Source organism: Callorhinus ursinus, unplaced genomic scaffold, assembly GCF_003265705.2.
Source record: "Callorhinus ursinus isolate GAN/ISIS: 27379988/994484 unplaced genomic scaffold, GSC_fseal_2.0 scaffold10, whole genome shotgun sequence".
NCBI lineage: Eukaryota > Metazoa > Chordata > Mammalia > Carnivora > Otariidae > Callorhinus > Callorhinus ursinus.
The window spans coordinates 19,540,500-19,554,245 of record NW_027397072.1 but is presented as its reverse complement, the minus strand read 5'-3'; the positions used below and the strand labels follow the sequence as shown (position 1 = coordinate 19,554,245).

At 37.7% G+C, this 13,746-nt stretch overlaps 1 protein-coding gene across 4 annotated transcripts in view; it reads left to right on the top strand.

Annotated features, from left to right (window-relative positions):
* Positions 1 to 13,746, top strand: part of ATAD2B (ATPase family AAA domain containing 2B) — a 161,507-nt gene that overhangs the window by 61,961 nt on the left and 85,800 nt on the right. For all 4 annotated transcript variants that reach the window (XM_025867806.2, XM_025867805.2, XM_025867804.2 and 1 more), the window contains exon 14: positions 13,271 to 13,430. In XM_025867806.2, coding sequence (XP_025723591.1) covers positions 13,271 to 13,430 — 160 coding nt within the window. The remainder of the gene's footprint in view (positions 1 to 13,270; positions 13,431 to 13,746) is intronic.

The window sequence follows — 13,746 nt, the reverse complement described above, 5'->3', positions numbered from 1 at the left end:
TACTATAAATTTTGCCTTGTTGGGTTCTAGGTAGGATATTATGAATAAATATTTTTGAGTTTTTTTGGGGGCACAGTTAATTTACTTGAAAACAATTTGATTCTTTTGAATCTTGCTTTTAATGTTTGTTATGTGGATCTGGAGTAGCGTTCCGTGTAGCAAATTATTCCCCACTAATGAAGGAGGGTCCTTCTATGTATTACTTGCAATGACCTGTGAATCATGAGGTTTACCAGTCTGGCTTGTGGGAAATGGCAATATTCCTGGTTCTTTGTGAGGGCAAAATACTGGTACTTTTCTTCCTTCTGTGTGTTTTTTCCCCTAAGCTGTGATAAATTTCCTCACATGCATTCAATGTTTAGCTGAAGTCTTGAGGGGCCCTGTGGTATTTCCTAAGTTCTCCTCTGTGCAGTGCTCTCTTCTCTGGTACTCTTTCTGATGAACTCTAAGTCCTGTTGGTGTCCTCGGAATCTTAGCTCTGTCTCTTCCACTCAGTGAGTCAGCTGATTCCCACCAGGATTCTGTGTCCCCTACATTGCAGCCTAGAAGTAGAAAGCCATTAATTGGGTCATTGTTCCCATGCTTTATAATATGTGGTTTTTCTCCTGCTGGTTTGAATATTTGCTCTATAGTTTTGTGGTTTTGTTGTTGTTTTTAAGTGGGTTCCATGCCTAGGTGTAGCCCAATGTGGGGCTCAAACTCACAACCCTGAGGTCAAGAGTAGGTTGCTTAACCAGCTAAGCCACCCAGGTGCCCCTGTAGCTTTGGTTTTTAACAGCTTAGCTGTGACAGGTCTCAGTATGGGCTTCGTGTTTATTCTGATCTGTGTTTATCATGTATCTGCAAATTAGTCTTTTTTTAATCTTTCTCTCTTCATCTTGGATAATACTTTCATCAGTCTTTGGTCAGTCCTTACTTTTTACTTTGTCATGTCCATTTTGCTGTTTTGTCCAGCCAACACATTTTTTTATTTCAGAAATTATGTTTTTCGGTTGTGGAACTTACATTTGATTTTTTTTTTCTTTTTTGGAGAGAGCGCACGCAAAGTGTGTGCTCATACGTGTGTAAGCATGGAGGGGAGGGGCAGAGGGAGAGCATCTTAAGCAGACTCCACACTGCGTAGGGAGCCCAGTGTGGGGCTCAGTGTCATAACCCTGAGATCATGACCTGAGCTGAAATCAAGAGTCAGACGCTTAACTGACTGAGCCACCCAGGCACTCCTTGATTCGTTTTCATTATTTATATTTTCCAATGTGATTTTCATGCATTTAAACATTTTGTTTTACTTCATCAAGGTTAATAATAGTTGCTTTAAAATCCTGTTGTATTGGGTGCCTGGGTGGCTCAGTTGTTAAGCATCTGCCTTTGGCTCAGGTCACGATCCCAGAGTCCTGGGATCGAGCCCCACATCGGGCTCCCTGCTCCGTGGGAAGCCTGCTTCTCCCTCTCCCACTCCTCCTGCTTCTGTTCCCTCTCTTGCTGTGTCTCTCTCTGTCAAATAAATAAATAAATCTTAAAATAAATAAATAAAATCCTCTTGTGTTAGGGGCGCCTGGGTGACACAGTTGGTTAAGCGTCTGACTCTTGGTTTTGGCTTGGGTCGTGATCTCAGGGTCATGAGATTGAGCTCCACATCAGGTTCCATGCTCAGTGAGTAGTTTGCTTGGGACTTTGTCTCCCTCTCCCTCTGCCCCCCACCCCCTTGCTCTCTCTAAAATAAATAAATCTTTAAAAAAAAAACCCTCTTACGTTAGCTTCAACATCTGGTTTCATCTCACTGTTAGGCTTGCTTGATTTTCTTTTCTTCTGAAAATATGTTTTATTGTTTTGGTTACTGCATTTGTTGGGTAATTTTGGATTGCATCCTGGATTTATTAATGTTAGTTTGTGAAGGCTCTGGATTTTTATTATTTTTCTTTTATGAATAGTATTTCCTATGTTTTACAGATAATTTTCTGCTTTAGGCTTGAACTACAGACTGTTTCTTGGCTGGCAGCTTTGGTCTCCTTTCAAATCTTTTATCTTTAGCTGCATTCTTCGCTCTGTATCTTTGTTGTTAGGGGTCATTCATAGATGTGGGTAGATAGAGTTTGGGGATGTCTTCACTGGCTCTTGCCCTTGTGGATTCTTTAGTGTTAATGGTCAGTCATCTCTTTTCTGAACTCTCAGGCTGGAAAGTTAAGGGGTTTCCCTTAACATAACTTTCCTTACCTACCTCACTGTACTTAGCCCCATGCTGAAAGCCAGAGGGGACCTTGCTTTCTACATGTTCTCCTTTTCTGCAGATGACCATGAATTTCCAACAAACTCACCAGTTCCTTCAGTGCTTATGTATTATTTATAGGTTTCATAGTTCTTTTTTTTTAAGATTTTATTTATTTATTTGACAGGGAGAGACACAGCAAGAGAGAGGGAACACAAGCAGGGGGAGTGGGAGAGGGAGAAGCAGGCTTCCCGTGGAGCAGGGAGCCCAATGTGGGGCTCAGGGATCATGACCTGAGCTGAAGGCAGACGCTTAACGACTGAGCCACCCAGGCACCCCTTATAGTTACTTTCTGAAGCAGAGCAAGGGGTTATCTGGCAGGGTTTTCATCCATCCAAACATGGAAAGGGAACCTTTGAGTACCAAGTATGCAGGTTTTAATTTTTAGAATAATTACTAACAAAAATATATTGTAATTTCTAAAATGTTAGTTGGTGGTTGGGGGGAGGAATAGAATAATTAAAAAAAATTGAAATGCAGTCAAGAAGAGGAGCAGAATCATAGAACCAGTGGGAGAAGCATTACAAATATAATTGTAGATTTAAACCCAAATACATAAAAAATGACATGAAATGTTAAAGGGACTAAATGTTCTTTTTTTGCTTTTTTAAAAGATTTATTTATTTTAAAGAGAGAGAGAACGCATGTGAGTGGGGGTGGCCAAGGGAGAGGAAGGAGAGAGAGAATCCTCAAGCAGACTCCCTGCTGAGCATGGAGCCCAACTCGGGGCTTGATCCCAGGACCTTGAGATCATGACCAGAGCCGAGATCATGACCTGAGCCGAAATCAAGAGTCTGCCGTTTAACCGACTGAGCCACCCAGATGCCCCAGACCAAATGTTCTTTTTTTTTTTAAAAAAAGATTTAAATATTTATTTATTTATTTTAGAGAGAGAGAGAGAGAGAGAGAGAGAGAGAGAGTGAGTGAGTATGTGGGGGGAGGGGCTGAGGGAGAGAATCTTACAGCAGAGCCCTACGCGGGGCTCCATCCCACCACCCATCAGATGACTGAGCCGAAACTGAGTCAGAGGCTTAACTGAGCTACCCAGGCTCCCCCTAAATGTTCTTTTTAACAGACAAAGATTATCAGACTGGGAAAAATAAAATATGATGGCACTTTGTTTATAAGAGACTCACTACATACAAGGATATAGAAAGATTCCAAGTAAAATGGTGGGAAAAAGACATGCAAAACCTTAGTTACAAATATTCATAGCAGTGTTATTCATAATAGCCAAAACATAGAAATAATCCATATGTCCATCAACTGCTGAATGGATAAACAGAATGTATTCTAGCCATACAATTGAGCCTTAAAAAGGAATGAAATTCTGACACATGCTACATGGGTTTACCTTGTACAGGTACATGTAACATGGATGAACCTCAAAGACTTAATGCTGAGTGAAGTAATTCATACATGTTATACTATTTTATTTTATTTATCTTATTATTTATTTATTTTAAAAAGATTTTATTTATTTATTTAGAATGAGTGCATGAACTGGGGAGGGGGGCAAAAGGAGAGGGAAAGAGAATCCCAAGCAGACATGGGGCTCAATCTCATGGCCCTGAGATCAGGAGCCAAAATTAAAGGTCAGATGCTTAATTGACTGAGCCATTCAGGTGCCCCATACTATTTTGTTCATATGAAATGTCCATAATAGGGGCGCCTGGGTGGCTCAGTCGTTAAGCGTCTGCCTTCGGCTCAGGTCATGATCCCAGGGTCCTGGGATCGAGCCCCACATCGGGCTCCCTGCTCCGTGGGAAGCCTGCTTCTCCCTCTCCCACTCCCCCTGCTTGTGTTCCCTCTCTCACTGTCTCTCTCTCTCTGTCAAATAAATAAAATCTTAAAAAAAAAGTAAAATGTCCATAATAGTCATTCATAAAATGGCATGAAAGTATGCCAAGTAAATACTAACAGAATACTGCTGTGTTAGTATTAGACAAGATAGACTGTGAGGCAGAAAGCATTATTATATAGAAGACCAACTTATGCTAAAATCTTCAATTTTTTTAAGGGTTTTATTTATTAGAGAGAGAGAACACACGAGCAGGGGGAGGGGCAGAGTGAGAAGCAGACTCTCCACTAGCAGGGAGCCCCATGCAGGGCTTGATCCAGGACCCTGGGATCATGACCTGAGCCAAAGGCAGATGCTTAACCCACTGAGCCACCCAGGCACCCCATAAAAGCTTCAATTTATTAGAAGCTGTAATAATTTAGATTTTGTAATTCCCTGATGACTGTGTTTCAAATTGTATAAAACAAAAAGTGACAAAACTGCAAAGTCAAATTGATAATCATGTGGAGAGAGATTATATGCCTCTCAGTAATTAAAAGACCAAATGAACAAAAAATAAGTTAATGCCTGATAGATTGTTTTATTTAGATTATTTTATTATCTAGTGGGTATACTTACATAAGATAAGTACAGGATGAACACTGTTTCCAAACATACACAGGATTTATAAAATTTGATTGTATATCCTGGCTTAAATCATAACTAATTTCCAAGGCTTAGTCTTATACAAAGTTCATGAAACAAATTACAAAAAGATATAAGCAGAGAATTTTATTTGATGTTAAGAACTATTTTAATTTTGGGCACCTAGGTGGCTCAGTCATGAATTGTCTGCCTTTTGCTCAGATCATGATCCCGGGGTCCTGAGATCGAGCCCCGCATTGGGCTCCCTGCTCAGCAGGAAGCCTGCTTCTCCCTCTCCCACTCCCTCTACTTGTGTTCCCTCTCTCGCTGTGTCTCTCTCTGTCAAATAAATAAAATCTTAAAAAAAACCTTATAATTTTATTTTTATTTTTATTTTTATTTTTTAAAGATTTTATTTATTTATTTGAGAGAGAGAATGAGATAGAGAGAGAGAGCATGAGATGGGGGAGGGTCCAAGGGAGAAGCAGACACCCTGCTGAGCAGGGAGCCCGATGCGGGACTGGATCCCGGGACTCCAGGATCATGACCTGAGCCGAAGGCAGTCGCTTAACCAACTGAGCCACCCAGGCGCCCAAAACCTTATAATTTTAATTCTGTGTTACTAGTAAACAAAAAATTGCAAACAATATATGAACTGCAGGGAAAGATACATAGATATCAAGAAATCATAAAGTTGCTTCTTTGAAAAAAAAAGTAATAAAATTAACAAATCTTTGGCATGATTGGTCGTGAGAAAAAGAAGGCATTGATAAGTGGTATTCGGAATGCAAAATGTGATGTATCAGATTCTTTAAATGTTAAAGGTTAGGAGGATAAAGACCTGAACTTAAGAGGTTATTGTAGAAAACTTTTAAGAAAAAACCATGACTTTTATATGAATCATCATAGCTTTTTTGGTAATAGTCCCAAATTGGGAGCAATCCAAAGGGCCATCAACATGTGAATCAATAAACAAATTGTGGTATACCCATACAATGGAATATTGCTTAACCATAAAAAGGAACAGGCTGTTAGTAAACCAACAGTGCAGTGAATCTCAGAATAATTATGCTGAATGAAAGAATCCAGAAAAAAAAGTACTTACTGTGTGATCCCATACATATAAAATTTTAGAGAACGCAAGCTAATCTGTAGTGAGAGAACATAGATCAGCAGTTGCCTGGGGATTGGAAGAGGTGAAGGAGGAGCAGTAGGGATGGATTACAAAGGGACGTGAGGAAGAGCGTGTTGGATATGTTACTTATTTTGATAGTGATGGTAGTTTCACAGGTGTATACATACTTCAAAACTTACTCCATTGTATACTTTAAATATGTTGTGTATTGTATGTCAAGTTTATCTTCGAAAGGCTTAAGAAGAAAAAACTTGTTCAGAATGGTATGACGAAGTTAATTGGAATCCAGTTTCAGTTGTGAATGTGGATATAAAATTCCTAAACAAACTAGTAACATGTGGTTTCCAGGAAGATATAAAAAGGATAATAACATCATGACCAAATTGATTGTATTTCACATATACAAGGTTTGATTAATATGAGAGAAATCAATTAAGGTAAATTTATCATATTACTATGTTAATGGTAAATCATATAATCATCTCAATAGATGTGGAAGAAATGTTGGATGAAATTTAATATTTTTTTATTACAACTTTTTTAAAATTAACATATAATGTATTGTTTGTTTCAGGGGTACAGGTCTGTGATTCATCAGTCTTACACAATTCACAGCACTCACCATAGCACATATCCTCCCCAGTGTCCATGACCACCCCATCCCTCCCGCTCCCCTCCACTCAAGCAACCCTCAGTTTGTTTCCTGAGTTTTAATCTCTTATGGTTTGTCTCTCTCTCTGGTTTTGTCCTGTTTCATTTTTTCCTGTCTTCCCCCATGATCCTTTGCCTTGTTTCTCAAATTCCACATATCAGCGAGATCATATGATAATTGTCTTTCTCTCATTGACTTATTTCACTTAGCATAATACCCTCTAGTTCCGTTCACGTCGTTGCAAATGGCAAGATTTCACTTTTTTGATGGCTGCATAATATTCCCTTGTATATATATCCACCACATCTTGTTTATCCATTCATCTGCTGATGGACATTTAGGCTCTTTCCATAGTTTGTCTATTGTGGACATTGCTACTATAAACATTGGGGTGCACTTGCCCCTTCAGATCACTACCTTTGAATCTTTGGGGTAAATACCCAGTAGTGCAATTGCTGGGTCTAAGGGTAGCTGTATTTTCAACATTTTTTTTTATTTTTTTATTTTTTTTTTTATTTTCAACATTTTGAGGAACCTCCATACTGTTCTCCAGAGTGGCTGCACCAGCTTGCATTCCCACCAACAGTGTAGGAGGGTTCCCCTTTTAATATTTGGTTTTGATAAGGTCACTCAGAGAATGAGGAATATAGGTATCTGTAAAAACCTATTACAAACAATGTTGAAAGATGAAAACTTTAGTATGACAATTATAAGCATGTCTATGAACACTTGTGATCAACGCTGTGCATAGATCCCAGTCAGTGTAGTCTGGTAAGACAAAACAATATAAGGTGTGTGTAATGGAGAGGAATAAACAATACTGTTATTATTTATAGATGATATAATTATGTATGTAGAAATTCCATAGCAGTCTCTAGATAACTTTTTGGATGTAGTAATGAGCATCTAGCAGGGTTAAACCAATCATTATAGAGAATTTTGCCTTTCTGTGTACCAATTTTCTGCATAAAAATGTAAAGTTACTATTTAAAAACTCATTTAGAAAAGAAGATACTAGGAGTAAATTAAGTTCCTTGTACATCTTTGGAGAAAAGAATAAAACTTGATTCAGAAACATTAAAGAAAGATTAAATAAATGGAGAGAAATACCGTGTACATGCGTTGAGAGGCTGGATATTTGTAAGTTGTTTGTTCTTCCATATTTATCAATAGATTCAGTATAATCCTGTTCAAGCTTTTTGGGGTGGGATTTGACAAAATGACTAATTTATATGGAAATAAAAAGGAATAAGAATAGTGAAGACAAGGTGGGAGTATTTGCTGTACTGATTTTTAAGGCCTCTTAAGGTTAAGATAATTTGATGTTGTGGAGGACTAGACTAATCGACAAATGGAACAGAGTCCAGAGCCACATATAAATCTACACATATATGGATGCTTGATTTATAATAAAAGAAGCAATGCAGTACTGTTGGGAAAGGATGACCTTTTAAATAAATAATGCTGGGAGAATTGGGTGTCCAGTGAAAAAATAAAACTGGATCCTTCTTCACACCATACAGAACAATTCCAGTTGATTTTATTTAGATCCATATTTAAAGGTAGTACAGATGCTTTTAGAAGATATGTAGGAGAAAGGGTTAGGGTAGGCAAGTAGGCCTCGAATATATTATTAAGTAGTTTGGACTTTATTTTGAATGTAGTAAGTTTACTAACGGATTTTGATCCAGGGACTGGTCATTTGATTTTTCTAAAGAAGGCAGCTTTTGGTAGAATCTAAGCTAGGTTGTAATTCTGTTTCTGGCCATGGTTGAGACTTTGTTTTTGAAAACCCTTGTAGAGAACACTTAAAAATGCTGATAAATATATTTTTTAAAGATGTATTTATTTATATGAGAGGGTGGGGGGAGCAGATGGACAGGAAGAGAGAGAATCTCACGCAAACTCCCTGCTAAGTGCAGAGCCTGACTTGGGGCTTGATTTCATGACCCTGAGATTATGACCTGAGCTGAAATCAAGAGTTAGATGCTTAACTGAGCCACCCAGGTGCCCCCAAAATGCTGATAAATCTTAACAAACACTTGAAATACCTATCTGTGATTGGAATGTACTAAGGAAAAATTTGAGGTTAAATATGAACTTACACTTAAGGATGCTTATTTTGTACCCTTGATATTTGAAGTGAGACACTTAGATCGTTAATTTTCACTTATTTAATTAGAAAGAACAAGCAACAAATCCTCACTATACATGTACACTGGGTCTCTAGCATTTTGGTTTCATTTATAGTTTTGAGAAATATTTAGAACAGTTTATTTGGGAGTGAGAATGATTTCTTTAACTTATTGAGCATATTGGAAAAGTTACTTCAGGCAGGTATTAGCACTAAGAATAAAGGGGTAGAAGTGAGAACACTAGGAAGACCTTTATTACTAGAACTATGGTTTTTGTTATAATTAGACATGCAACATTTTTATTCAGAAATGTTTAAGTCAGTTTCAAAAACTAAAATATGCACAAAATGATTTTGAATTGAACTTAGTTAAAATAGTAGCCATTCTTTTTCTTAAATTTTTTGTTGTTATGTTAATCACCATACATTACATCATTAGTTTTTGATGTAGTGTTCCATGATTCATTGTTTGTGCATAGCACCCAGTGCTCCACGCAGAACATGCCCTCTTTAATACCCATCACCAGGCTAACCCATTCTCCCAGCCCCCTCCCCTCTAGAACCCTCAGTTTGTTTTTCAGAGTCCATCGTCTCTCATGGTTCGTCTCCCCCTCTGATTTCCCCCACTTCATTCTTCCCCTTCTGCTATCTTCTTTTTTTTTTTCTTAACATATATTGCATTATTTGTTTCAGAGGTACAGATCTATGATTCAACAGTCTTGCACAATTCACAGTGCTCACCATAGCACATACCCTCCCCAATGTCTATCACCCAGCCACCCCATCCCTCCCACCCCCACCACTCCAGCAACCCTCAATTTGTGTCCCGAGATTAAGAATTTCTTATATCAGTGAGGTCATATGATACATGTCTTTCTCTGATTGACTTATTTCGCTCAGTATAATACCCTCCATTTCCATCCACGTCGTTGCAAATGGCAAGATCTCATTCCTTTTGATGGCCGCATAATAGTCCATTGTGTATATATACCACATCTTCTTTATCCATTCATCTGTTGATGGACATCTTGGCTCTTTCCACAGTTTGGCTATTGTGGACATTGCTGCTATAAACATCGGGTTGCATATACCCCTTTGGATCCCTACATTTGTATCTTTGGGGTAAATACCCAATAGTGCAATTGCTGGATCATAGGGTAGCTCTATTTTCAACTTTTTGAGGAACCTCCATACTGTTTTCCAGAGTGGTTGCACCAGCTTGCATTCCCACCAACAGTGTAGGAGGGTTCCCCTTTCTCCGCATCCCCGCCAACATCTATCGTTTCCTGACTTGTTAATTTTCGCCATTCTGACTGGTGTGAGGTGGTATCTCATTGAGGTTTTGATTTGGATTTCCCTGATGCCGAGTGATGTCGGGCACTTTTTCATGTGTCTGTTGGCCATTTGGATGTCTTCTTTGGAAAAATGTCTGTTCATGTCTTCTGCCCATTTCTTGATTGGATTATTTGTTCTTTGGGTGTTGAGTTTGATAAGTTCTTTATAGAATTTGGATACTAGCCCTTTATCTGATATGTCATTTGCAAATATCTTCTCCCATTCTGTCAGTTGTCTCCTGGTTTTGTTGACTGTTTCTTTTGCTGTGCAAAAGCTTTTTTATCTTGATGAGGTCCCAATAGTTCATTTTTTCTTTGCTTCCCTTGCCTTTGGCAATGTTTCTAGGAAGAAGTTGCTGTGGCTGAGGTCGAAGAGGTTGCTGCCTGTGTTCTTTAGGATTTTGATGGACTCCTGTCTCACATTTAGGTCTTTCAACCATTTTGAGTCTATTTTTGTGTGTGGTGTAAGGAAATGGTCCAGTTTCATTCTTCTGCATGTGGCTGTCCAGTTTTCCTAACACCATTTGTTGAGGACACTGTCTTTTTTCCATTGGACATTCTTTCCTGCTTTGTCGAACATGAGTTGACCATAGAGTTGAGGGTCCATTTCTGGGCTCTCGATTCTGTTCCATTGCTCTATGTGTCTGTTTTTGTGCCAGTACCATACTGTCTTGATGATGACAGCTTTGTAATAGAGCTGGAAGTCTGGAATTGTGTTGCCACCAGCTTTGCTTTTCTTTTTCAATATTCCTTTTCCTTTTTCAATATTCCAGTATTTGGGGTCTTTTCTGGCTCCATACAAATTTTAGGATTATTTGTTCCATTTCTTTGAAAAAAAATTGATGGTATTTTAATGGGGATTGCATTGAATGTGTAGATTGCTCTAGGTAGCATTGACATCTTCACAATATTTGTTCTTCCAATCCGTGAGCATGGAACATTTTTCCATTTCTTTGTGTCTTCCTCAGTTTCTTTCATGAGTATTTTATAGTTTTCTGAGTATAGATCCTTTGCCTCTTTGGTTAGATTTACTCCTAGGTATCTTATGGTTTTGGGTGCAATTGTAAATGGGATCGACTCCTTAATTTCTCTTTCTTCTGTCTTGTTGGTGTATAGGATTGCCACTGATTTCTGTGCATTGATTTTTATATCCTGCCACTTTCCTGAATTCCTGTATGACTTCTAGCAGTTTTGGGGTGGAGTCTTTTGGGTTTTCCACATAAAGTATCATATCATCTGCAAACAGTGAGAGTTTGACTTCTTCTTTGCTGATTCGGATGCCTTTTATTTTTTTTGTTGTTGTCTGATTGCTGTGACTAGGACTTCTAATACTATGTTGAATAGCAGTGGTGATAGTGGACATCCCTGCCGCATTCCTGACCTCAGGGGGAAAGCTCTCAGTTTTTCCCCATTGAGAATGATATTCGCTGTAGTTTTTTCATAGATGATTTTTACAATATTGAGGTATGTACCCTCTATCCCTATACTCTGAAGAGTTTTGATCAAGAAAGGATGCTTTACTTTGTCAAGTGCTTTTTCTGCATCTGTTGAGAGGATCATATGATTCTTGTTCTTTCTTTGTTAATGTATTGTATCACGTTGATTGGTTTGTGGATGTTGAACCAAACTTGCAACCCAGGGATAAATCCTAGTTGGTCGTGGTGAATAATCCTTTTAATGTACTGCTGGATCTTATTGGCTAGTAAAATAGTAGCCATTCTAAAGAAATCATCCAAAAGTATAACAGTAATGCAACTGTAATTCTGTAGGAACTCTAGACATCATATAAATTGCCAGACATAAAGCCCCCCCCAAGATTGCTGTCTATTAAAACAGACTTTTATAGTTCTTTTTTAAAAAACATTATAATTAATTAATTAATTTTTAGTAATTTCTACACCCAATGTGGGGCTCAAACTCACAACCCAGAGATCAAGAGTCACATACTCTACTGACTGAGCCAGCCAGGCACCCCTATATTTCTTTTTTTAAAAGAGTTTTATTGAGATAGTATTCATATATCATACAGTTCAGTCATTTAAACTGTTCAGTGGCTTTCAGTTTATTTCCAGAGTTGTGTAACCATCACCATAATGAATTATAGAACATTTCCCTCTCCCCAGAAAGAAAGAAACCTTTTAACCTTTACCCATCACTCTCCAACCTCCTCCTCAGTTCCCCCAAACCCTAGACAAGCCCTAAAAAACATTGTGTTTCTATAGACTTGCCTATTGGATATTTCATATAAATGGAATCATACAGTATGGGGACTTTTCTGACTGGCTTTTTTCAATTAGCCTAGTGTTTTCAAGGTTCATCCATAATATAGCATCTATCAGTACTTCATTTGTTTTTATTGACAAATTATATTTCATTGATTTATCCATTCATCAGTTGTTGGACATTTGCATTGCTTCCACTTCTTGGCTATTGTGAATAAAGCTGCTATGAACATTTGTGTACAAGTCTTTTATGGACATTGCTGGATCATATGGTAACTTTATGTTTAATAGTTGACGGAACTAAAAGAGGTATACCATTTTACATTCCCATTAAACAGTGTGTGAATGTTCCCATTTCTCTACATCCTTGCCAATACTTATTATTTGTCTTTTTGATTATTATCATCCTAGTGGGTTTAAAGTGGTACCTTGGGGCACCTGGGTGGTTCAGTCAGTTGAGCGTTTGCCTTCTGCTTGGGTCATGATTCCAGGGTCCTGGAATTGAGCCCCACATTGGGCTCTCTGCTCAGCGGGAGCCTGCTTCTCCTTCTCCCTGCTGCTCCCCCTGCATGTATTCTATCTCTGTCAAATAAATAAATAAATAAAATCTCTAAAAAGAAAACCTTTAAAGTGGTACCTCATTTGGTTTTGATTGTATATCCCTGATGTTGGACCCTTTGTATAGGTTCTATGGCGAAATGTCTATTTAAATCTGACTGTTTTTAAGTTGGGTTAATTTTCTTTATATTGTTGAATTGTAATTGTTCTTTGCATATTCTGGACTCTAGACCCTTATCAGTTATATAATTTGCAAATATTTTCTCTTATTCTTTAGGTGCCTTTTCGTTTTTCTTGATAGCACAAAATTATTAATTTTGATGAAGTCCTTATCTCTTTGGTTGTTGTTTCTGTGCTTTAGGTGTCTATTAATGTATTGTTTGAATACTTTCAAGAGTGATTTCTGTACATTATTTTGCATTAAGATTTATTCATGCCATAATTTTATTAGCATTTAAGACTGATAAAGTTTAGTATAAGCAGCAGTTTTTACAATTTTTTCTTTCCTTTTTTTAATTTATAATTTTGTCTGAAACTTTTGTTACAGCTCTATAGTGTCAACCCTCCTTGCTCTTATGGATGGATTAGATAATAGGGGGGAAATTGTTGTTATTGGTGCTACAAACAGACTTGATTCTATAGATCCTGCTCTTAGGAGACCGGGTCGTTTTGACAGAGAATTCCTTTTCAACCTGCCTGATCAAAAGGTAAAAATTTCTGTTTTTATGTATGAAGATTTATTTGTGATTCAGTTATGAAGCATATATGCACTTTGAGAGTGGTATTTTATGAATTTTCATTTAAAAATATTTTGTGCTTATGGGATAGCTTAGTAATTCTAAAAAGAAATGCTTGAATAATTTAGTCTTTTTCTCTTAACAGCTATTGGAACATTTATGACTTTTAGGAAGAGGAAAACCCTTGATTAGGTCACTGATGCTTACTTCTTCTTTTCTTTAGTTCCCAGATTGTAGTAATTATCTTGGATGACAGGTTATATGTCTCTAGTTAGCCAAAGGAGCT